This window comes from Lasioglossum baleicum, chromosome 10, assembly GCF_051020765.1.
Source record: "Lasioglossum baleicum chromosome 10, iyLasBale1, whole genome shotgun sequence".
Classification (NCBI taxonomy): domain Eukaryota; kingdom Metazoa; phylum Arthropoda; class Insecta; order Hymenoptera; family Halictidae; genus Lasioglossum; species Lasioglossum baleicum.
In genome coordinates this window covers 4,707,256-4,732,961 of record NC_134938.1, presented here as the reverse complement: position 1 = coordinate 4,732,961, position 25,706 = coordinate 4,707,256, and the positions used below count along the sequence as shown (strand labels likewise).

General features: G+C 42.4%; 1 protein-coding gene across 17 annotated transcripts in view; it reads right to left on the bottom strand.

The window, feature by feature from the left end:
* The window catches only part of Unc-13 (unc-13), a 697,844-nt gene that overhangs the window by 295,911 nt on the left and 376,227 nt on the right, over positions 1 to 25,706 (bottom strand). For 13 of the 17 annotated variants that reach the window (XM_076431953.1, XM_076431956.1, XM_076431950.1 and 10 more), the window contains 2 exons: positions 12,149 to 12,272; positions 2,169 to 2,258 (listed from right to left, as the gene is read on the bottom strand). In XM_076431953.1, the coding sequence (XP_076288068.1) occupies positions 2,169 to 2,258; positions 12,149 to 12,272 (214 nt within the window). The remainder of the gene's footprint in view (positions 1 to 2,168; positions 2,259 to 12,148; positions 12,273 to 25,706) is intronic. The other 4 variants (XM_076431947.1, XM_076431951.1, XM_076431952.1 and 1 more) reach the window with 1 other exon arrangement.

Genomic DNA, 25,706 nt, shown 5'->3' with positions numbered 1-25,706 from the left:
TTTATTCGTGTGTCCTATTCGGATAAACTGGTTCTATTATCAAATCTTCCGATTGATTCGAAGGAAGCTCCGATTAAAACAATAAAGTCTTTTAAGGCGTGTTTTCTTTTGCGCGTCTGGATGCAGCGGTTTTGTTATTAACCACCAGAGTGCACAACATGCGCCGTGACCAATAACATCCAACATATCCTACTCGAATGGTCTACATTCTCTTAACAACGATCCAGATTTTCCATCGAGAAACACCTCAAGACAAATCTAGGCAATATGACAACATTTTGGAAACGACCTCCTCTTTTTCAAATTTATCGATATATATATAAACCGTTATAGATTTTGAAAAATTCTTTGAGATTCGTTTATACAGGCTGATAAGAAATAACGGAGTTAAACATTTCTTATTATAATTCTGTCAAATCGACGAATTTTGAAAAACCAAATGATAACAACCACAACATAGATCTTTAGTATTTATATATTTAAGAAGTTTCGAAGTGGCCACCCTTTAAGCCGATTCAGCAAGTGAAAAACAAGGCAAGACATACCAAATCGCATCACAGGAACGCAAACTTGTGCGTCCAGAGGCACAGCAGAGAGCTACGACGAATAGAGTACGGATAACAAAACGCTGCGTCCAGATGCGCAAAGGAAAACACACCTTTAGACAGAAAGTACATTTTTGGCAAGTTTAGAAAATGGCATACTAATTACCCTATATGATATGGAATCAGTGTCACGAGTATAGTAGGTTATAGGAGGATGGTCGTAACTTTTTAGACCCAAAAGCCTCAACAGTATGAACAGTAATATTTTTGTGCTGGCATGATTAACGATGATGGGCTCCTTCGGCGTCCGGAATATCTGAAGATGGTTTTCGATATCCGGCGAACTAACCGATCGTCGATGCACCGCGATGCATCTAAAATAGTAGGGAGAGAGGGAAAATGGGTTATAGGGGTGGTAGAAGAGAGTGACAGAGAGAAAAAGACAGAGAAAAAGAGAGACAGATAGAAAAAGAGAAAGAAGGTGTAGAAGTCGAAATCACAGTAGAAATCTCAGGTGCAGTGGCTGACGAGCAAGAAGGGGTTCATAATCGCTAATTACGTACAAACAGCGTGGATTCTATTTCTCGTGGATCGTGAACGCGTGACTCGGTTCCCGAAACTTTCATCGAGCTAAATCCGGAATAAAGCTGGGTTCACGGATAACGTCGGGGAACTACGATATCTCCGCAGACTCGGGGAACACGTACGCGATTCCGGAAAGTTTCAACACGCTTCGCGCGTTCCGCGGTAGAGTATTCCCTCGTTATACCGGAATGTCCCATGATAAACGATAAAGTCGGAAAGAGAAACGTGTCAACGGATGCGAAGTGTGTGTCTAACGGGAGAGCGTGCAGAGATTTCTATGCGCGGTCGCACCGAAAAAAAAATATCTGGTCGCTTCCCCCCTCGAACCTGACCTCCTTCTTGGTTTCGACTCTAGGGAGTGTGCGTGTACCCGTAATCTACGAGCTGAGCTAAACTCGATTCGATTGCTCGAGCCGAGTCAAGAAAAATGTCTATTAGCTCATGATAATAGCAAGTTAAGCTCGTTTAAACATTACAAAAAAACATAAAAAGATTTTTACTAAGGTTTTGGCTTAAGGTGTCAATCATTGTACAGTTTACCCTAATTGGAAAAATTTCGAGCTAAAAATTCATTTTCAAGTAGATCGAAGTGATACAAGGGCTCGTATATTCGAGCCGTTTGATTTTTTCAAGCAGCTCGCATTTTGTTCAAACAGTTCGTCGATTTGAAGTAGCTCGGAAAATTCGAACGCTCGACTCTGCTCGACAGGCCGAGTAATGACTCGACTCGAAATTCGAGTACTCGCACACACCCCTATTCGACTCTACTGCTCGCTAAGTGAACAATAAACATTTTCTTTTTGAATAATAAATAAACCGTAAAACATATTTTTAGGACTTCCCAAATAATAAAGTGATTGGAACTCGCGATAGTCGCGACCCGCACGATCGACGAGAAATCCACGATCACGTGGAAAAGAGTCAGATGCATTGGTCAGAAAACCAGGATATTAAGCGAAACGAAGATCTCGGGGATCAAGGACGATCCTGAAATCAGGACGGTCCTACGATCAGGACCAAGGATCTTGACGAGGGTACCTGAGCCACACATGGGCCGGGCTGCTCGCAACTGCATTGCCGTTTCACTCGTTAGCAGGGCTTTCCATCTCGTTCGTTGTTCGCACTTTCCTGATTGGTCAGAGACTGATCAGACTGTAGATCGGCCATGCATGATCCGAGTCGCGATCATGTCCTAATTTATTTCGATATTTTTTTTTCACTCGGCTCTTGAACGTTCGAGATCTCTAACGCGAGAGCGGTCACCAAAAGCGTCTTGTCTTAGCGTTTTTCTATGATAATCATTTGAGCCTTTTCTTAAATCACTTTTCTTAAAGTGGTATAAGTTCACGTTTGGGAAAAAAATGAGTTAATGATAATTTTAATAAGATATAAATGTCCTCTTTTCATATTTTTATAATACCAATATTTTTAAATTAATTCAAACGCAATCCCTTAAATATCTCGATGTACGAATAAATGGACTTATACCACTTTCAATAATAACGGCTCATTTATCCAATTTGGACAGACAATGTTCCTACCACTATGGAGTAGATGTTTCATCGTTCGCGTCTGAGAAACATTTTAAACAAACCAGGTATCTTACGATCGTGAATAGCATGACCCTGACAATCCTGTATAAAGCAATCGTTTCGAAGTTCGTCGGAGATTATGAAGTCGTTCACAGCGGTAACTATAACTTCTGTTTCCTCCCCTGGAATAACAAAGTATTAAGTTCCGCGAAGGTTGGCGGACTGACTGTTTGTTTGTTTGTTTGTCGAAGCCTTAAAGCACAACTGCTTACATAATTTATGCGACAATCGCACGGGACGGTACGAAAATGAAGTGCATACTACATAGAGAGAATGGAAAACTTAGAAAAACAATAGAAGTTCAATTTGCGCGACATATGACGTTACTATGAACGGGCTATAGATATTGTCTGTTCGTGTATCTCTACTTTTCCCCTTCGAAATTTTCCAGACGTTATTCTCCCACCGAGTCTCACAATTTAAGGCTGTGAGACCAGAAAAAATCGTCAGTCGTTGAATCTGGATCGGGTTCAGCGTATCTCGACGAGCGATCTTTGATTCCAATTGAACGGAAAGCTCCGCGGGAATAATTCGATCGCGTGGCTCGCAATTTTTCACTCAAGAGCCTGGTCTTATCCGACCGGCGATGATGCGATTAAACATTCTGTTTAGCGAGGAGCGAGCGCCGATAGTCGATCTCGCTTTCCCGATCGTCGCGATCGCGTCCTCCCGGAACATGTCGATACTTTCCACGATAAACAGTGTTCTCTCGTGCTGAAGAGGAAAGATGGGTGGAACGGTGAAGAAGCAAAAAGAAGGAACAGGAAGGACGGGGGAAGAGGGATGAAAGTGGTAGGTCGCCGTTTGGTTCTTTCGCGAGCGATCTTATCCTGCGAAGGATGGAGGCGAGGAGAGTAACGCCGATGCCGTCGATACGGTCCTGCATGTCTCGGATAAGTGAATTGCGATTCAGAACGGCGAGGTACTCGGCTGACTGAGCGCCGCGAGGAAATAAGTTTGCATAAGCGACTTTTGGTTTGACGGATTTCGCCTATTGTCGGCCACCGGCCGCTGCTGCCGAGATAAGCGATCTTGGCGACGTGGAAATCGGATTGCGAGGCTCACGGGAAGGGAGAGACCTTATTCTGGATATTTTGTACTCAAGGCCACGCGAAGGTCATAGTATAGGGTGTCTCAAAATGACCTGACATTTTACACGATCGAGCAACGCATAGAAATTGTGAAAATTCACTACAAAAATGGTGAAAGTTTTGCAGAGACGGTTCGAAAAGTCCGCACTGGTTCATTAGGTCGTTGATATTTCATTGTAAGAAATTTTATGTATTTTCTTCGACAGTCTCGTAGAGCATGAAGAGACGAGTCCAACGAGTACCATGACTATACCATTACGATCATTCGTTCTCGAGGTATCCCTGTTAGGTGCTCAGCCCTCAGACAGGAATATCTTGAGATCGAATGATCGTAATGATACGGTCATGGTACTCCTTGGACTCGTCTTTTCATGCTCTACTAGAATATCGAAGAAAATATACAGGGTGTCCTACAAAAAAATATCGACGACTTTGATATCTCCGAAACGAGTGGAGAATGAAACAGAGGAGGATGAGCCGGGGCTAGGGGGCAGTAAAGCGGCGTCAGGATTTTCACGAACGTGTCATTAACTGGAGGTTATGATCTTTTGGTCATCATAACGCGCCATCTCGCAATACATACTGTGGTGCATTGCTCGATCGTGTAATTCGCCAAAAATTGGCGCGCAATTTAAAATGTCAGGTCATTTTGAGACACCCTATATCACAGGTCTTATTTTCTATTACCAAAATAAGCGAGATAAGGGGTGGGTGCGAAAAACAACGGGAATTTTCATTTACAGATATTCACGGGCAGGATAACTTTTGTGAAACGTAGCTCAGCTCCGACGATTCGAGTTTAAAATTCGCGAGAGCATTATCAGGGAATCGATCTCGGCGTAATTGGCGCCCCTGGTGTCTCGAAAATCCGTACCGGCCGCGTTTCCTGCGCACGTGATTCGGGAAAAACGTCTGTTCCGACGGGCGAATTTTTCCGTTTCAGGGAATCCGGTTCGGTTAGCCGGGTTTCTTGACGCAAAGGCGCAAATTATTTTTCGCCACGCGATGCTCCACTTGACCGTGTTGCGAAACGAGGAAAACGAGGCCGTTTATAATAAACCTACCGGCAAACGAAAGCTGACGTTTCAACAGTCGCTCCTTCTCTATTTTTTTTTACTCTCCCCTACCCCTTTCCCGACATTTCGGTGGATAACTCCTTTCCGGCTTCTCCCCTCTTTCTCATTTTTCTCTCGGAGCGTTCCTCCGGTGTCCCGATCCGCGAAAACTAGTTTAATGGAATTTCGCCGAGTGCCGCTCAGCGTACGTCAGAACACGAACAATTTTTCCAAAATGTTTTCCATGCATCGTATCGTAAACAAATTATTCTAACTTCTCAAACAAATGAAAATTGGTCCAATATTTAAAAAGTTATAGTCCTGTTGACACTAAACCAACCGAGCCTCAAAAGTAACTGGTACAGTAACTGCGCGTTTACTGTCAGGGGTCGTCTGTGCGATCACTGTCAAGTGCCTACCCATTCCACTGCACGGCGGCGATGATTGATCTCGGCTCGGGTATATCGGTGTGAACACCACAACAATGTTCAAACGTCTTAATTTTCATTACTTTTTTTATGGGACTTTCACTAACTCATTTCTGGCATTTTTCTGATTAAAATGACACAAAGCACGATATAATTTACAGTATTTTTAACTGGTATTACATTGTGAAAACACGCGAGCCGTATTTCATTCTGTCCTTTTCTATGCTCGGCTTTTCGATTGAAGTTTCAGCACGGTCGGCGCGGTAGACGCAGTCATTAAAAAATAGTGTCTCTGAACGATCACTGTCAGTGCATAACACGGCTGTTTGGCAGTAAACGCGCGATTACTGTACATGTTCCCTCGTAAAAATGACAAGATTGATTTTGATTGCACTACTAAAGATATCTATACAAACGTTTCTTATGAAATCAGTTTTATTACTTGTCTAATTGTTAAATAAAAAACCTGGAAAGGGTCATTTTGACCGGTGTGAGTAGGTATAGTGCTAAAAGTGTCCGAATATTAACTTGTTAAATGCAGAACAAGTTTGAACAAGCAGTTGCGACTTTGCGTGACTTCTTTGAGGCGGAAGGTTTATGGTTTCGAAGCAGCGAAAGGAATGCTGCTCGAAGACGTCGATGGAAATCTTATCGTTTGCGATTCGTGGAATCGGAGGAATCCGAGTATGGGCTGGAAACACGGTCGAATCGTAGGGTATCGTTAACCCTATTTCAAGTGAGCCGGGGATCGATAGTAATGGATCGTTGATGTGCCGGTGACCGGGGAATGGATGAAAGTACGCTATTTCCGGGAACGGAGAACCGGACAGATACTTCCTTCCCTGCCCGTCCTCCGGGGAATAAAAAAGTTCGATGGAAGTCGTTCTGCACACGCCGCGTATTTATACGGGGCTGGAGACATGAAAAAGCCGAACTTGTTGCTGAACAAAAGAAATACTGACTGCAGCAAAAACAGGGTCGGATGATACACGTTCATTTTTTACGCGTAAATCGAGAAGTCCTGCATCATACTTCGTAACACTAACCTATCACTGGCCATCATTCTCGATCGTCGATTTTTTGATACGGGTCGAGAATTATTTTTCAGATTTCCTCATTTGGTATGGACAACCAAGAAAGCTCGAGTACAATTGGTAGGAATGGGATCAAGTTCAATATGTACTCACGAATCCGAGTCAGTTTCAATAACCAAGTTTCATTTCATGGGTTTCGATTACTACTTAAAAGCAATACTGTTTCAATGATTACATTTGAAAAGTATTCATTTTATGCAAACTGATATCGAACCTCGGAATGAGTACTTACAAGCTTCGAAAAGATACTTGTAAGTACTTCGAAATGTTGAAAGGAATCTTATCATTCACAGATAGTACTCGAATCTTGGAAATACAAACTGCATAGTAGATTTTAAGCAGTTTCTTTATTAAATTCGTAGCTATTTAAGACTAATATATCCGATAGATTATGAAATTACAGTTATACGTGTTGAATTAAATTATGCATTAAAGGACAACATAATTGATTTTGAAGGTACAAAAAAATAATGATTAGAAAAATCAATCCGTTCGACCAAGATTCGAATATACTTGCAAGTATGTATTGTTTCCGTTTACCAAAGTACTTGTAAAAGGTTCGAAACTGTCTGGCATAGGTTCGAGTATACTCAGGAGTACTATTTCTGTTTTTCGAAGTACTTATAGAGAGTTCGAATTCAATCAATCAAAGTTCGAACCTGTTTCCGAGGTACTTGATCCCATCCCTAACAATCGGCACGCTGATCAAGATATCCTTGGACTAAGTCGTGTATTCCTCCGGGACTTTCTTGTATTATCATACATAAGGGAGATGTTTGAGGTAGGTGTGATACCTTGTGTCTACATTCACGGAAACAAGCGATGCGGAAACAACTCGACAGATAATCAAAGCACAAGCAAATCGATCCCCGGCGGATCAGGTTACGTTGAATACACCACCGACACAGGTTTCACCGATCTGTTTCGATGGACAAGAGTTCATCTAAACCCAGATTAATACCGGAGTTGACCGTCTACAATATTAACCGACAACGATGTTCCCTCGGCGGTTTGCTTCGCACAATATTTACGTACTTTCTACAGTTACAGGATTAATCGCAAGACTCCACACACGCTTGGCACGATAACTTTCACTAGTTTAATCAATGTTCACGAAACGTCCCTTTGCCGATCGAATAGACTGAAGACCGACGCGTTTTTGAAAAATTGATGCGCGTCTAACGAAACGGCCCTCGAATTCCCAGCGACAGCTGATGTAATACGGCGGATAAAGCGCGATACGTGAGAAGTGAAAAACCGAGTAGCCGGAACCGCTTCCTTTTTACGTTAATTTTTCAGTGAACAGCGCGAAGTTAGATTGTTACTGGAGACGCGAGGAACGATGGGAACAAAACTTCTCGGATACTTTTATTTTCTTGGAAACCCATTCGAGCTTCTTCTAACGGCGTCTCTGTCCGTACATTGCTTCCGAGGTGTGCCGCAATACGAACCTCGAAGCACGAAATACGAGGCGCTTCCCGAAGCACGTATGAACAGCCTCGTCAATAAATCAGCGAATGCTCACGACGGAAAATGTAAAGCTATTTTTCAGTGCGGGTTGGAATTCCGACTGCGCTGAAAGGCGATAATCTATGATTTCCTATATTTACAACCATGCGCGATGCGGAGCAGAGAATAAATTTCAAGGAATATTTCAGAAGCTAGTACTTTATAAAATACTTTGTTGGAGTGACGTAGAGTCGTGCATCCTTCATGCGTTTGTTTGCGTACGATCTGATGCGTGCGCAGCAGAAACGGCCGCTCCCGCGCAAGTTTCGATAGAGTTTTATTCAGAGGTGGGCATTATTTGGCGAAAAAAATATTTGAAATACTATTTAATATTTCAGATTTTATTAAAAGCTTTAAGAAAATAGTATTTTATTTGAACAATCCGAAGCTCAAAATAGAATATTTCTATTTGAACAATTACATCCACAAAATAAAATATGATATTTCTGTTTTAATAATCTGAAGCACAAAGTAAAACATTTGTATTTTAATAATCTGAAACTCAAAATAGAATATTTTATTATTTGCGTCGTTATACCTAATACTTTCAGAAATTGCATTACTTATTTAATGTTTCCTATTTTAGCAATAGTTTAAAGAAGAAACGGTACTTAATACATATAAGAAACTATATCATTTGCAACATGTTCGTTTTATTTTTTTGTTTAACTGCTGCTATTCGCATACAACAAGGTGCAGCGTTCCAAATTGGAATCTGTTAGGGTGCTCCTTCGAGGACACAGAATCAGTCCAGCAAAGCTGAAAAGTCTCTCAACTGGGTCAGAGGACGGAATAGCTGTGTTGTATTTTGAAAATAATGTTTTCATGTATTTGTACTTTGCAATACTTTCAGTTCGTGTATCACTATAGCTCAAATATGGAAAGACAATGTTCAAATATTTTAAAGCAGCCCCGACCATGCAGCACGAATATTTTTGCGAGAATGAGTATTGGTGAGAATATTAATTGATAATATTATTGATCGTCTCTCTAGGGGCCACTTACTTAAACTACACAATTTACGTGTGTCCCTTTTTTGGAGTAACCCAGTCCTCAACATACTTGTTAGCTATTGTGGCTTGTACGTCACTAGTGTGTCGAATTCGACAACCGAATTCTCTAAAATAGTTATTGTAGAACATACTGGTTTATGCTATATACTATTGGAAATAGTGCTTTACTCTAAGGAGATACGTTATTCAAAATAATGATACAATCTCGAGAAACTTGTATATTTCTGAGTCCGTGGAAACTTCTTATGTCCGAGTTCATATCAAACTGTCTACCTGTCGTCTTAGCGCTCAATTTGAGGAAGAGAATATTGTCGTTTCGGCCATCTTGACAAAGGAGAACGAGTCCTGCCGCACCGCAACTGTTTTTGACATTGTGCGGTATCTATTTCTGACTTTATGTGCGCGTTATTCTGAATTTATGTGCGCACTTCAAAATTTACAAATTTACAAATTACAAATTTATTACAAATTACGTTTCCCCCAAGATAAATTCAGAGAAATACGTAGACATGCTCGATAGGGTGTTAATACCATTTTTAGAAGAAGTAGTTGGAGAAAACGAATTTATATTTCAGCAGGATAACGCAGCGATTCACGTGTCAAGCTATTCCCGTGAATCCTTCGAAGCACGAAACATTCGTATAATGGAATGGCCAGCATGTAACCCTGACATGAACCCAATAGAGAATTTATGGGCTATACTGGTAAGAAAAGTTTATGCGAATGGTCGTCAGTTCGCCAATATAGACAGTTTAAAAGAAGAAATTAAACGCTGCTGGGTAGAAATTCCTAACACCGCTATTATCAATCTTGTAAATTCAATGGCCAATCGAATTTTCGCTTTAATCTAAAATAATGGCGACCATACAAAATATTAATGTTGTAATGTTCCTGTATTTTTAATTATTAATTATTTTACATGTGCGTTTAAACGAATTTCGCACATAAAATATGGTTTCGTTTGTAAAAATCCTTACATAAATGTTTTAAATATATATGTACAAATATTATTGTATATAAATATATTTACAATCCCGTTTCTTATTAAAATTTTGAACCTTCAGCCCCACAATCCTTATATTTGTGTATGCGTTTAAACGAATTTCGCTCACTGTCTAAAATGAAGCAGTATATTTATTTAAGTAGGCCTTTGAAAATTAGGAAGTACATAGCTGGTAGTGTGTTAATAGTCCAGAATTAGCGGGGACGCGAGTTCGGTCGAACTTTTTGGGATTCTGGTGTATTGTGTGACGGTAGAACGGTACAGGCGCCATGCCAAAGCCTCGACAAGTTTCTAGACGTACTCAATTAAAAGTTCGAACCACTCGAACGGAGTAGAGGAGGCGCAGGAACGGCGAACGTTCTGTCTTCATTTTTTCTCGAGTGGATCTACGTCGATCGCAGGGAACGGGGCACGATCTACTGGCATTTCATTATCGCCTCGATTACACGAGTGGCCCTGGTTACTGCCAGGCAATTTCACTCGACCCCCTTGGATCCACCGCAGTAGACGCATGCTCAGTTTCAACTTCGCCTTCGTCGTGCAACCGCACTCTTTTTCCCCCCGTTTAACCTTTGTCTACCTCCTTCTTCCAGCGATTTAACACCATCGACGATCTCGTAGACTCTGCGGCGTCCGATACCTGATGATCGAAGCTCGAGCGCGGTTCCAATCTGTTCGCATGCGCGCGAGTCGTTCGAATACGGTTAAAGCACCCTGCATTTTTATATCATTTGCCATAAGAAATGAATATCTATTAAATATTACCTGCATTTACCTCGCACACAAATTTAATCCTGAAACACGGTCGCGTTCGGTCAGATTACTGCTAATACGTCGAGGGATTTAATTCCGCGGATGTGTGCCGTTGTACTCGGCGACCAATGGACAACGAACCCATAAATTTCACTTTACGAAAGAATCGCGTTCGTTTGTTGTTGGTACAAACGGTTTCGTTGCACACGTGAAGAATTTGTACAGTAACAATTTTCGAATACTAGCGATTAAAGGGTAGAAAAGTAAAATGAGAATGATTTCTGATGAGGAAGTGAAATGGTCGTCAGACTTTGTGTCCACAATAAAACATCCTACTTGAAACAGAGTAAGATCTCTTTGGAACACTCTTTCGAATATTTAAATTTTTCATTAATTGCCATTGTTATCGAGAGAGTGTTGCAATGTTTGAAGGTAGAGGACCCATAAATTCTCGAGCTGTGAATTATTAGATTTCGATTGTGACGCTTTTGGTAATCGCTTCACGCTCTCAGGTATCTCGCACAGTAAAGAGCCGTCTACTTGTTCCGCGCCAGCGTTAGTTAAATTCATGAGGAAAGCATGGCGCTGATTGCGTGCACCATGATCACGGTTCGTTAAGGGTTACTTGTGGGGTTGGGTGGATAAATGAATAGAAATAATTTATTTCTTAGAACTAAGAACTAAGTGCAAAGAAATCGCTCGTAGAACGCGAGAATAATAAAGTCTAGTCTTAAAACACCGTTCTCGATCAATACAGAGCGAACCCATGAAATGCAATTCATCCGCACTTCGATTTGAATTGCAGAACGCCATCTTGACGAGCGTTCCGCATTTACGAGCAATATTCGATTCCTGCGAGTTGATTCAACTGTTTCTCGCCGCGCGGAGCGATTGAAATAATAAATATTGAATCGATGCCGAGAGAGAGGTAATAAGGCGGCCCCGATAAACACTCGGAATATCACGGTTTTCATTTTCATTGCATACTATCTGCGATCCATTGTATTCGATAATACGACGCGAGGACAATCATTTTCGTCCCACACGAAGATAACGGGGAAAGTTGAATTACCATTTTACTGTGGCGTCCACAATGAAAGCTTTCTCCGGTTCGCAACTTTTGATCAATATTACTTTCCCATTACAGTAGGCTCCTTTCTATAATTCGATAGGCGGAGATCTATTGAAAAAACCGCAAAATTCACCTCGAGCATGATTTTACAAGGTGAAATTCTTTTTCGTTGGAAATTGTAATCGTTTAAACCTTGAACATCGCGATCAAGCTGAAGTTTGTGGAAACATTTTTGTACAGATCTCCGGCGATCAAACGGTGTACCTGAAGAGAAAATTCTTTCTATTCATTTACCATTACGATGCGGGTAGACATAGGGTTCGCGAACGTGTACGCTTACATTTGACAATCATGCTTCGCCGCGCCGGTCTACCGAATCGAATAAGGGCGAATTTTCTGCTGACTTACCGAAGGGAAGCTCCAAACGACAGTCTATGAGAAGCGAGTGTCCAGTTGGCTTTTTTGTACCGACGATGTCAGCGCCCCTCATCTCGAGCTCCAGATCGAGGCTGACCCATTCTCCGGCGCCCTCCTGAAACGAAAATCAGAAACCCCAAAACATTAGTAACAAGAAGTTACCGGCGAAACCGCGCCCGTACCATTACGGAACTAATTGGACGGATTAAACACAAGGAGAGGCAAATTTCGCGTAATCAAGCTCCCTGTCGACTCAATTCCGACTTATTGTGCTGCGAAAATATCCTCGGGAAATCCTCCTCGCGAACCACGCGGATAAATATTCCCGTTGATATTTCGGTGAACGGAAGACGTAATTGTCCAGAGCCCTTGAACAGTTGGCGATTTGATGAATTATTATGTCTTTATGTCTTTGATGAAATGACTAATTTATTCATAGGATTATTTAAGCGATAGCAAATAAGATACTGTTCCCGGATCGATTGATATTCGCCGGCGAGTATCGGAGCGCATACCGATTCGCCGGTTGAAACGAGGCTTAGAATTTAGATGGAACATTAGCGGGATTCAGCACGGTCGTAATGCTCGCGTACCGACCAGCGTTTCTATATTATAGGCACGTCTCGTATTGTATTAAACGCATAAACGCGAATCACTAATCCACACGGAACACGGCTGACGATCCAGCCGCGCGGAAGCGCATGCAAGTTTTCCTCTGCATCACGGACTCGCTGTCGCTCGGATGACCCGGTAATCACGGGCAAATTATTCCGGGAAGAACATTTCGAACACTGTTTCACGTAATTTCGTCTTCTTTCTAAGGGAGGTGTATTAGGCTGGTGCATATGAAATGTCTGACTTTAGAATGCTCATCTTATCAAATACAGTGGCCGAAATAATGATAGGTTCATATCATTTTGGTTAGAGCTAACCTATGACAGTAAAAATATGGAAGAATTTAAATATGCTACTGTATTATTTTCAACCTTTTAAACAATATTCAGCAAGAAACTTGTTGCAATTCGGGTAGAAATTTTTTATTTTGCATAAAGATCCTCAGTCTATTGATTAATAAACACATTACTAAAAATGATATTACTCAAATACGTCATGTGTTCTATGTACTAATTACATTGTGACGAATCACTTACTAATAATAAAAGATAGAAATGTCACATGAGCCACACTGTTATCGGGTTGGCAAATAAGTTCGTTCGGTTTCTTAGAGTGGAATAAATCACAAAATCCGAACGAACTTATTTGCCAACGCAATATATCGTAAACTGATATCATTATATCATTATTTCGGCCACTGTATTTCGATCAGGAAATACTATGTATCAAGTTTTCTTTCGGACTTCCTATCCTCTCAATCAGTTGATTACGACGCAACAATAAGACAATTTGACCTTGCACGTAATCGTTCAAACAGATCTCCTCTGAAACCTAACCCCGGAAACAGCAGGAAGTGACGGCCGGCTAGTAAACCCGAGGATCGTTAGCAGACATAAAGGAAGTTATCAGGGCCGACTAGTTCTTGAGCTCGAAGGGTTGGTTCATGGTGGTATTGCAGCTAATTTGTCGATGGAATCTGACTGTAAATAATTAAGATGAAGCGTAGCGTCGGCTCTCGGTGCCGGGCGCGTATACCCACCTCGAGAAATACGATCCGACGTTCGTTCCGGTTGTAAGTCGCGACGGCAGTTACGAATAAAAGAGAATTGCTTTAATTACGGCATGCCATTTGCAAACAGCCGGCCGTGCACTTTGATAGCCATGCTTCGCAGCTCATTTCTGAGGGCGCGGGACGTCGGTAGCATGGAAAGCGACCTTTCCAGAATTTATGTACGCGTGTTATGTGTCTTTACCCGCGCCGGGTACATAGGCCATTACTAATCCGCGCCGCTGCGTCCGTGGCTCGCATTAATCCCGCGCGCCGCGCAAAGAATGGTTTCGACGAGGGAACGTCGGTCACATAAATTCCGCCAAGTCCCGTATCTAATAATTGCAACCATTTGCAGTACACCGGCGCTGCGGCATTCGATATCAAAATCAATGGTTTCCAAGTGGATTTCCACCGGTGCACGATGTGCAAGTTCGAATTAAAGTTTCGCGCTCCGAAGCATGATCGAAGCGTCGATATCGTCTCGACACACTTACGGCGACGAAGTAGAGGAAAGTTAAGCGACACGGAATCTCCTCGCGGGGAGATTGTCGTGCGCGAGTGCGGACAGAAGTAACGTGGCGCGGATGTATAATGGGAGCAAGAGAAACGTGCATCCAAGCCGAATTGTATTATTACGAGGTCGGTTCCCATTTATCGCGCCGCTTCTACAGATAAAGACACCTGCTTGCACCTGTTGTGTTCGCGCGGAATGCATTCTCCCGCCGTTGATTTTTGGCCGACGTACACGCGATAGTCTCGCGAGCTTGCGGTGAATAATTTTCCCAAATCCGAGCGGAGCAACAGGGCGGGTAAACACCTTTTAAGATATCAAGATGAAAACAAAACGAAAAGAAATTAAACCGACTGCGACTTCGAGAAAACGCACTAAGAATATGAAATAATTTCCATTTAATCTATGTGAATACACACGAACTGAAATACAATACAAGACGCGATTTTACGCGGCAGGGAAGCAAAATAATTTTCGGACCGTATGTTCGAAAACTTGATCGGGACACTGGGGCCAGAGAAATCCACCGCAACGAATCGAATCGCTCTTCCGTGGTGGCAATTAGTCGCGAACATCAGGCTAACGTTGGAACGCGAACAGAACATTAAAATTAACCGCAATCGGAGCGCGATCGCTATCGAATTAAATGGATTGTTATGTGTGATTACAGAACCGTGAAAAATTCAATAGATTGCCCGATTGGATTCGGCCGCGCTGTAAAACCTCCATATATTTGGCCGTTCCAAAAAAAAAAAAGCGCAACCTCAAGCTCCAGCGGATTTGCGGCTTAAACGCTTGATGACGGCTGAACGATCGAATCAATCACGCTCGAGCGAGACCTTTGTTCCCGTTAATTTGGATTTTTACGCGCAGAACCCATTTTTTCGACAACCTATTCCTATATTCAAAGATCGCCTGGAATCTCTTCTTGAAATCAAAATTACCAAGACTCGAGCATACGAATTATGAGATAAATGTTTAAAAGAACGTTTAGAAACATTGTTCGAATTCGTAGGATGCTTACAGAAATAGTGCAAGTAAATGATCTAGTACGTCTGCATAATGGGAGAACAATTTGCTGCCTCGCGATTATTAAATTGCTCCGAACAGGTCCCGGCTGAATTATCGTAATGAAAAGGACTATGCGCAGTGTCTGTCGACAGCACGTTACAACGCGTGTACATTTTACAATACATTGGACACGTCGATGACCTACTTTTCCCACGAAACATAGGAAAACAGGAAACGAAACGTATTTGTCCCGACTATTAAAGACTATCGTGCTGCACAATTCTTGCGTGTCACGCGAGCTCGTGTGACTATCGTTCTGCGCCGGTGAACAGAAAGTTTCTCTCGTGTTATTTTACACTCGCAGCACCCGCTGCTAATGAGAGCCCCCGATAATGAGACTTACGCGTACTTGTACTTGCCGCTCGCCATCAACGAGACTTTTCATTTGCAACGAAAACCGTGGAAAATCGCGGGAGAAACGTCCGCTAACTTGGCAAGTCGAAACAGATACAGTAGAGTAGTGTCGAAACTAATTCAAACTTTCATTAATATTCGGACACTCTTAAGAAGCCGATAAAAAAGGTTTTCAAAAATTTTTTTTAGAAACTGCAGTTCGTCGGCATTTAACACGCGGTTTACACTGGTGGTCAAAATGATAAGGCATCTCAAGGTTTTTAGCAATGAACGTTCATTTGTACATACAGTTACGAGCATAACTGATCACTAGACTGTGGATTTTATGCATTTATAACAAAAATGAGTGAGTCCAATTTAAGAATGTTTACAGATGAAGAGAATTAAGAAACACCAATGTGTTGTTTTCAGCCCACTAAAATTATTACAGAAGGAAAGAACTTTTTCCACGGCTCCTGTTTCTTAAAATTGATGCAGAAAATTTTTATTTTGCATAAAGATCCGCAGTCTACTGATCACACACACTTTAAATCAGAATAACTTCTTTATGAATGGACTAAACGACTTCAATTTCTCTGTAAGGCTAGAAGAATTAGTTCAGTAAATGTCTAAAAAAATTGTTGAAAAAATGTATTTGCTCGGAATTGTGAAAAACAATAGTAAACATTGATTTTGTCAAATTTTTTATCTGGGCCAGTAACGAAAATGTAAAAGATGTCTTTGGTCAACTGGTATAAATTCTATACGCGCTGAAAATTTCATTGAAATTGGTTATTTGGTTTGCGAGTTATAAACGATCAAAAATGGTAAAAATTGAAATTTTTCAAGATTTCCGACCTTTTACCACTTTTGATCGTTTATAACTCGTAAACCAATTAACCGACTTCAATGAAATTTTCAGTACGTATACTATGTATGTAGAGAGCTACAAAGATCTACTTTCAATTTTCATTAATGGCCAAAATAAAAGAGTTTTAAAAATGCCTTTTTTATTTTTGCGTGTAACCTTGTAAATTATAATTCTTGGAAAATCTTTTTGGCACATCATTCATAAACTACTACTTCTAATTGATTATAAAAAATCAGGTTGTTTGATACAATGATAAAAAAGTTATTCTGTTGTAAAGGACGTTCGAATACTTTCGTTATCCACTGTGTATGAAATGTTGTGTGTGTGTACAACGGTGCCTTATCATTTTGTCCACCAGTGTATATTCCACCTGCAGCTGCAACAGCGTGTTTTAATAATGATTCAAGCGTAATTTCATTGAACGCAACATACCTCGGGGAATTATTTTGCGAACCGCACGCAATAAAATTGCATCGCGAAGGGGAGACGAAAATGGTCGAAGCATAGTACCGTTCGGCGCGGGGGGAAGGCCAATTCGGGATTATTATTATTGCTTGGGGAGTTATCCCCAATTACGGAATTTTTGCTTCCGCCAACTTTCTGGCGGGTGGGGACACGGAAATTGGTAAGAAAACAGAGAATCTCTCGCTAACAATCGCCCCGGCCCTTCCCATTAACGTCTATTGACCGTTGAAACGGCAGCGAATCCTGTCCGCCTCTTCAGCGCGGCATAAAAACAGAGAGGAGCTCGTTGCTATCGATTTTTCTTGCAGGTATCTGAACCCCGGCGTAGAATTTAATTTTCTAAATTGAACGCGAGAAGGACAAGCGGATGAAAACGTTGCTCGGGCCTCTGGTCGAAAATGAATAGCAGCGAAACCTATTAGCGAAAGACTGAAGAGGAATCGTCTGATTCTCGCGCGCTAATCAAAATGTCTTTCGAGTCGCTCGCAATGCGAAAGCTGGGCCTGTTGTAGCTGAGCTCTGATTGGTCCGTGTTTTCCGTTAATAACTTCTTAGCGAAGCCTCGGAGGACATTTTCGCAAAGGAAAAAGTTGCTCGCAACGACAATTTCTTCAATGCAATTCCACTGTTACAGGAATAACACCGGTCCGTCAGAAACGTATCAAGACTTTTGCAATGACATATTGGTTTCGTAAGTGGGCAATATCGATCTGTGCCGGTTCGTTTTCCCGCGATATGCACCGGTAGGCAGTTGCGCCTCCCTCGTGGCTCTCGTCTCCCATTCTCGTCCGACAGGCCTCTCTTATTCCTTCGCACGTGGTCGCAGAGGATAATTGAGATCGGCTGCGAGGGTAGCACGCGCTGATTGAAACCGGAAAGGGGATGCTAGGGGCCAGCATGACGCACGACGGTCCCCGTCGCCGCTAACCTAATTCCCATCACCTTGATACCCCACCATAATCGCGTAGAATTAAGTGGGACGGGTTTTCGTTCCATGCCGCCCCTGTCCTTCGGGTTTCCCTTCTGCCGGGAATGTCGGTCATTCCAATGATCACCGGTCGGAAACGAACTTGCGACTTTATTAGGTTGGCGGTGAATAAATGCCCGTTTCGAATATCATCAAGCTGTCCCCGTCGATCCACTGTGGATTCTTGAGAGTCTTTAATGGCCCTTCTCTTGGCAACGAAGATCGAGTTTCTTTGCGTTCGAGTGCAACTTAATGGGCTGCATACTTTGTGACGCTGCGCAAAATAAATATTGACGACTGCCTTACGGAGAGAAATTGATTTTTTAAAGGATCTCGTTAGTCAAGGTTTTAATATGTTAATGTGTATCGTGTTCCCAAAACATATTTGTGAATAAATATCGCGAACGGAGAAACATTCAGAAATAGACAGAACCAAAAATAGACTTTCTACGTGGCGGAGGATCATGCTCGAGAATGTTTCTCGGTGGGAATCGAGCATCCCTTTAATTTTGCAAGCGAGTGCAGATATTTTTAGAAGTGGTACATGTGCCGCAAAATTAACGTCTTCTCGGAATATCTCTGTACTGTCCTAACTAGGTCATTAACCAGAGTATCTGTTACAAATGAGGCTCCTTTATCGTCAAGCCTTTTGTAGCATTCCAACGTTGCAGGTGTGGGACCAAGACAATTGAAATTATTTAAATTTAAAAAATGTTTAATATACCACGTTTTTAAGACGGACTAAAAAGTATAAAATAATTTTTCCTAGCCCCATACAAAATTCCTTAATTTTTATTCTCCTGGAAAATAAAATAAAGAAGCAAGCAAAATTAATTTTATAAGATTTCTATTTCAATATTAAAATAAATTAATGCCTGATCCTTCTTAGTTACCAATTTTAAATATATAACTCACTTAAACTCACTTACAAGAAAGAGCTATGTTTAAAGTTTCAAGTCTCCAGCTCATCGGGAAGTTAGTTTAAAATCAATTGCAAAATTTGTACCGAACAGACAGACAAGAAAGCGAGTTAATAAAAACGTGGTAAAATTGCGAAACTTCTCGCAAATTATTAATAGAAACAACTTCGTATTTCTTTTTACCGCTGGGTCATACGGCCGTTACTTTTTTGACGCCCCGTACGCTTTTCCGTCGATTTACACAAAGCGTTCGTTCCGCTTGATCTTTTTACGCGGTGGGAAATTGCGTAAATCGAGTCCGCCGACGCGAAGGCAAATACAAAAGAGAATAGCGCGTGTGTATTTTAAAAATATCTATTTCACGCGTTTGCGCTCGAACGATTATAAAGATCGATTTAGTGCTGTGTTTGCACGGGCTGATCTAAAACAGGAAAAGTCACTGATTGCATCGCGGCGACATCAATCAGTAATGCTTCTGCACGACTGAGTGACATTTGCTCCGATTTCTGCAGCAAACTGTTACCGATGTACGTTCAAAGTAAAATGATACATCCGAATTAAAATTGAAGATATCAGAAACTAGATTTGTGCATTGCTCGATGAAAAAGTTCTCTGAAATCGGACATTTCATATGCAACAACCTAATACAAGCGGATGAGGAGGAGTCGAGCGAAATCGGTCGTCCCTAACGAGAAAGCCTCATGAAATATGACGCGAATGAATGCAAACAAATCCCGGATCCGTTTAATCGTACTGCACAAATATCCACGTCGGTTCAATAATGCGGATATCCGTATTATCTGGCCCATATGATGGTACGATCGTTCGAAATAATCGCGAGATTGCATCGTCGGTTCAGTGTCAACCCGGAATCAAACGATCGTGCGCGCCGCGGTAACGTATGTACATACATACACGTATAATATAGTGCGAATGCTAATTAAAAGATACATTCCGGCAGCAAATATTTCTTTGACGTTCCTGGCATCCTTTGATTTACTTGATTCCGGCTGGTGCTCCGCAGTATACACAAATTCTACGAAACTTCTTTGACCAGATCGAATTGACTCTGCCAGTACCAAAGTGGAGTGGCATTGTCGTCGTAGAAGAGGAAGGAAAAGTGGGGACAAAATTCCACGTAGAGGGGATTAATATCAAGTGGATATCACAAAGTGGACGTTCTTGGTAAACCCCGTAGCCCACGTAGAAATTCGCAGGAAGCAGCTTAGGAATACGTAAGTGACTTTTAAGCTGGAACATATCCACGCCTACACTTTCGAATCTGCCACTTACTCCCACACTATCCTTCTCGGCGACTGCTCGCCATGGAAACGGCACCATAATGCGCTCTTAAAGGGCACGAACGGTTCTATAACGACAGCAATAAATAAGAAGCAGAATTGACCTTAAAAAGAAACTTGTTATACCTCAAGACTACGTATCTTTAAAAAGTCTAGTCCCACATGTGCAATAGTTGTTCTGAAAAAAATGCTTAAAAATCACTTGTTTTCACTGGCGTTACATGAGAAGCCGCCCTTAATGTCGTTCCGCTTCCATCACGATCTACCCTCTCCGCGTCGCACTTGTATCTTCTTCTTCTTCGTCTTTTTCTTTTTCTTTTTGCAAGCAGCTCGTTGTCGTCGTGCCGGCGCAAAGATTCGCGAGGGAGGCCGGGACAAAAAGAGTATTACAGCGACGACGGAGGGCGACGCTGCCGGATACTCGCGAGCGGGACAAGACGCCCCCGCAATTAAGCGACCGACGACACAATGACACTCCACCAGCCTAGAAATGATTACGAACGCGGGCGCGGATTCACCACGCAAGGCCAACGAATGCGACGATTTCCGTCTCTTTTCAAGAAGTCCCATTCGAGCGCATTAAAGGGCCAGTCTCATGTAAACGCTGCAAAAGTGAACCATTTTCATGAATTTTATATACGATTGCACTTTCGGAGCTACAAATCCTGCAGCTTTACCAATTTCCAAATCAAACATTGGGAAAGTATACAGCGCGGTATATTCGAAAATACAACGAACGGTTTTTCTCATTAAATCAAAACGCTTACAACGGACAAACATGTTACCACGAACGCGGAAAATAAAGTTCGGACTGGAACGGACATGTTTGGATTTGTTTTTCAAAAGGCCTTTATCCGATGAACCTGCCGCAGGACACGGAGTAGAATTTATCGACTCCTCTCTCTGCCCTGTTTTTTATTTATAATTTTGTTGAAAATTTGCACGGCTGTGCGGAACATAAAATTCCAATGTAAATCGAGGTAGTACATTTGTGAAAACGTTATTCCGACTGAAAGTGATCAATTATGTGTAAGGGTGGTGATCAATTTTTGGAAATATAAAACCGACAACGAAAAAACGCACTAAAAAGTATGAAATATGGGCGCAAAATTAAAAATTTTCCAAATGACAGATGTTGCTGCTAATGATTTCATTGGAATATGATGGACTTGGAAATCAGTAGGAGGGAAGAGAAGACATTAATATGTGAAAGCATGTAGAAGAATTTAAGGATTTTCGTAATTTCCAGTGTCGAAAATTTTCAATTTTGCGCCGCCTCCGAAAAGATTGTATTGTATTTAAGTTCGTGTGTATTCACATAAATTAAATGGAAATTATTTCATACTTTTTAGTGTATTTTTTTAGCGCGTTTTTTCGAAGTCGGTTTAATTCTTTTATTTAACACTTTTTAGTGGAACGAGCAGAATTTGTAGAACACCGTAGGATGGTTCTTCGGTCTTATTGGTTATTCGCAATAAAAACCGCAAAAAATGAATAAATGCAAAATTTGTTTTCAAGGGACCAATCGGGAGACATACCCTACAAAATGCAGAAGATTTCGTCCTGATTGGTCCATCCATCTCTGCGTAATCGGTGAACATACATAGAAAAAAAAGCGGTGCAAAAAAAAGAGGCACATACAGATCGAATGGAGTAACCCTCCTCCTTTTTCAAAGTCGGTTAAAAACAGCCGAAGGAAGCCGAGAGCTGTTGTCAGTGAATAATCAGTTAGCAATCCTCAGTGTGGAAATTGCGTCGCCGTAAATATAGTGTTACGAGGATGCCGGTCGGCTATTTAAGTGGAATACGTGTGTATATTCATCACGCGCACCCGAAGTCACAAGCTCCTAACGTCTGACGTTTGCAGGCCTGCATCTACTTACAGGCACATTTGTTACAGACGACAAGACCGACGATCCGTCTGACATGTGCAACGCTGTTTCTCCTTGCGTGCAGGCATTATTTCGCCGGGGGTTGACGCAAAATGCAAATGACCGAGTAACAACCGATAACGCGCCTCAGGCGACGAATTCGATCGTTTCGGCATCGATGACTGAGCCGAAAAAAATACTACAAAAGAAAGGAGATTTCTTTTCGCTAGAATCGTTGAACAAACCACTCGCCGGCGCTGCCATCGGTCACGCGGTGACAGTAACGAGTTTGCCAGCCCATTAAGACAAACAGACCCATCCGCTTAATTGTTTAAACACCTGTCACTCGACGGCGCCGCGGGATCGACATTGCCAAAGATAGATGGGTCAAGATCAACCGAGATTCGCCGATCCAATACGCGTTCGCGGTGGGGCTGCGCGTCCTCGATGTCAAGGGAGGATCGTACGAGAGAGCGTGGAACATCGAATAAAAGGGAAAGAAGGGAACGATCCCGGGACTCGGTTCGGGCTCGTTCATCAATTCCTCGAGTCAACAATTTGCGCAGTGACGACGGCACGCGAAGCCCCCGGTGACGAGCAAACAGGTAACCGAACCCTGGTTTGCCGGCTACAAATGAAAATCCACCGAAACGAACCACTTGATAACTCCATTCACCCTGGCAGCCGTAGTCGGGCGTGATTCCTCGAGGATTAGGGGAACGATTTAGGGCCAACCGGTCTACCTTTTCCCACGGGACCACAGTGGGACGGAGCGACTTATTGAGTTGGAAGTAGTCAATTTTTTAATTTTTTGAATGTTTCTGATATTTTAAACAAAAGCGATATAATTGAGGATTTACGTGAACTGTTCTCGCGTGATATTGGTCGGGCACACATATCCACAGCCCGTTAGAAGAAAAGTTAAACCCCGGGTTCACACGATGCGGGCGTCGCTATCTGCTGGGAAATAAATCTAAATGTATCATTGCCACGTATATTATCCCGACAGCGGGGAGACCAATATATCAATGTTAAGAACGTAAGTAAGAAAACTAATTTCTCTTTTCGACCACAGCTCGAATACCGAAAAAAAACGAGTCGAATGTCCGCTCTCCCATTGATAAGGAGGGAGACATTGTTGACAGAGCACTCTTGAGCGAGATTTAAGCCGTTAATGAAAATGCAAATTCGGAAAGGTAATCTTCTTCGACGAAAACTCGAACCTCTGGGGGATCGATCTCCTTATCGAATCACTTCTCGGGCATTACTTCTGCCATAGCAGTAGGTCAGCTGCGTATAATTAGCCGGTTCCTTATTCGGTAATGATTTAAATAACCGTGGTGCTCGAGCACTGGAGAGCGTCCTTTCTGTGGCTCCTTTTTTTTCTACGGGTTTTATTCGGTGCTACTGCTCGATATCTGTTACAAAGCTGTCTACCCGTGATAGAGTAGAGTAAACTATCCGGGAGTGCAAAACAGGGTTGGATCGAGGCGGCGCTCGTAGCCGAATTTATCGCAAGAAATTTGAGGAGCGTTGCGCGGCCCGTAGGAGGCAGATATATTGTTCCTGGGGTATCCTGGGAAATATTTCGGCGCGACGTGTACGAAACCAGAGGTTGGTAGGCGGGTGAGGGGGTGGAAGCGGCCGGAATTTCTTTAGCGAGGGGATGCCAGTCGCGGTTGGATTTTCATTTCCGGGACGTGACACGCTCCGTGGTGAAATCCCTCGTTACCGGCGAGAGCGGAGCAGCTTTCTTCGTGGCCGCAGTCAGGCCAGAATCAAGGATTTCGTCATGGCCGGGACGTGTGTAGTCCCGAAACAGCCAGAAATGGCAGACCGTCATCGCGAGCGCGGGACAGGAAAATGGAGGCGGTGGTTGGCGGCGGGTGTCGGTAAGGGCTTTGTCAAGCTTCTGTCAGAGGCGAGTGGGTGTGCGCGCGAACACACCAGTCACCGCGGATCACCAGCACACATAAGGACGAATCAGCGGCGGTGTCTCATCGTCATCCCTCTAGAGTTACTTGACATACCCCAGTCAGCGCATTTCTAATGTGAATCGAACCGGTCGTACGCGGATCTCGCGTGCAGCTTTATGAATATTTTAAGCCAGGCTTGACCCAGATTGTCCTCGCAACAGGAAAACCAACCTGGCCTCTCGGCTCCCGGCATCCAACTTCATTCCTCAGCTTTTACTTCTCTCCACTTCCATTCGCCGGTTACTACCCTACCGTGTTTATCCTGCCGCCGCGTCCTCCTTCGACGACCGTTCTTTTTCAACCTCGCTCATTCGCAGAGCTCTGCGAGAAACCGAATACTTTCGGCTACCCGACAGTCGGGTCGATTCCATAAATTGTAAATTGGCCACACATGTCAACACTAACATACAGGTTGAGTCATCTAACGTTGCCACCTCAAATATCTTTGCTGTTTTTAAAGATTCGTCAAATGTCTGCAGCACAAAGTTGAATGGTAAAATGGGGCTCATACGATACCAAAGAAATTTTTGTTTTTATGTACCTTTTTAGAGATATGAAGTTCACCTTCATTCTCTGAAATGGAATGAGGTATTTTTTAATACATCAATCAATGCATTCATTATAAAAAAGTATTAATCGATGTATGTCGAAAAGTTAGTTCAGGAGATGTTTCCAGATGTGACGTTACACTAGTAGGTAACGCTAACGTTTTCTTTTTAATTTGTTTTTTTAATATTGCATTTTCATCCAGTTCTGAGCTATGTTTAAAGTTTCAAGCCTCTAGCTCATCGGGAAGTGGTTTAAAATTCGATTACTCCAGGAGAAAGAAGGAAGATATATGGAAACCACAATAAGTTTCCCAGACACACTTACACACAAAACACATGTATCCCCATTTTGAGGCCGAAAGGCAAAAAGTAAACCTATTTGCTACTATTAGCACACACTCTCGCGCATGTTCCACGGCTTGCATACATAATTAATAATTATTTTGATGACCTGGACAGCAGATCTGAAGTCCATCAAGTTTATCATTACTGTTTACACGATTCTTTAGACTAGCCTGCTTCCTGTTTTTCCTCGTCGTTGTTGCTGTTTACGCAAGTCTTCCGACCAGTCTTCCTCCCGCTCCTCTTTCGCTCCCTCGCAGCCGCAACTTTCTCATTTGCTGTCGCTTACACGAACGCTCGAGCATCCCAACTTTTACACGGTTAGGATGTCCCGCGGTTCCATGAAAATTCCATGCACCATCTTGTTCGGACGTTGGAACCTTGATTCTATGAATCTTGAAACGCGAGTTGGTTTTTCTGAGGAGCAGAAGATGCTATCTCACTGGCCAGGATTTCCAGTGAAAATCCGCCGTCTTGTCCGTTGCACTGCATTGCATCACATTTCATTAATTGCATTGCGAGCATGGCGTGCGCGACGTTTGCTATTTTGGCTGATGTTTTTATCGAGTCGAGGTAACGCATTAATGTTATTACACTGCGGATCCTCATGCGACACATCTGATTTTCAAAATGCACTTTTGATAGAGAGAGAGAGAGAGAGAGAGGTTGAGAATAATATCTTGAAATTATTAAAATTTTTGCAGTGC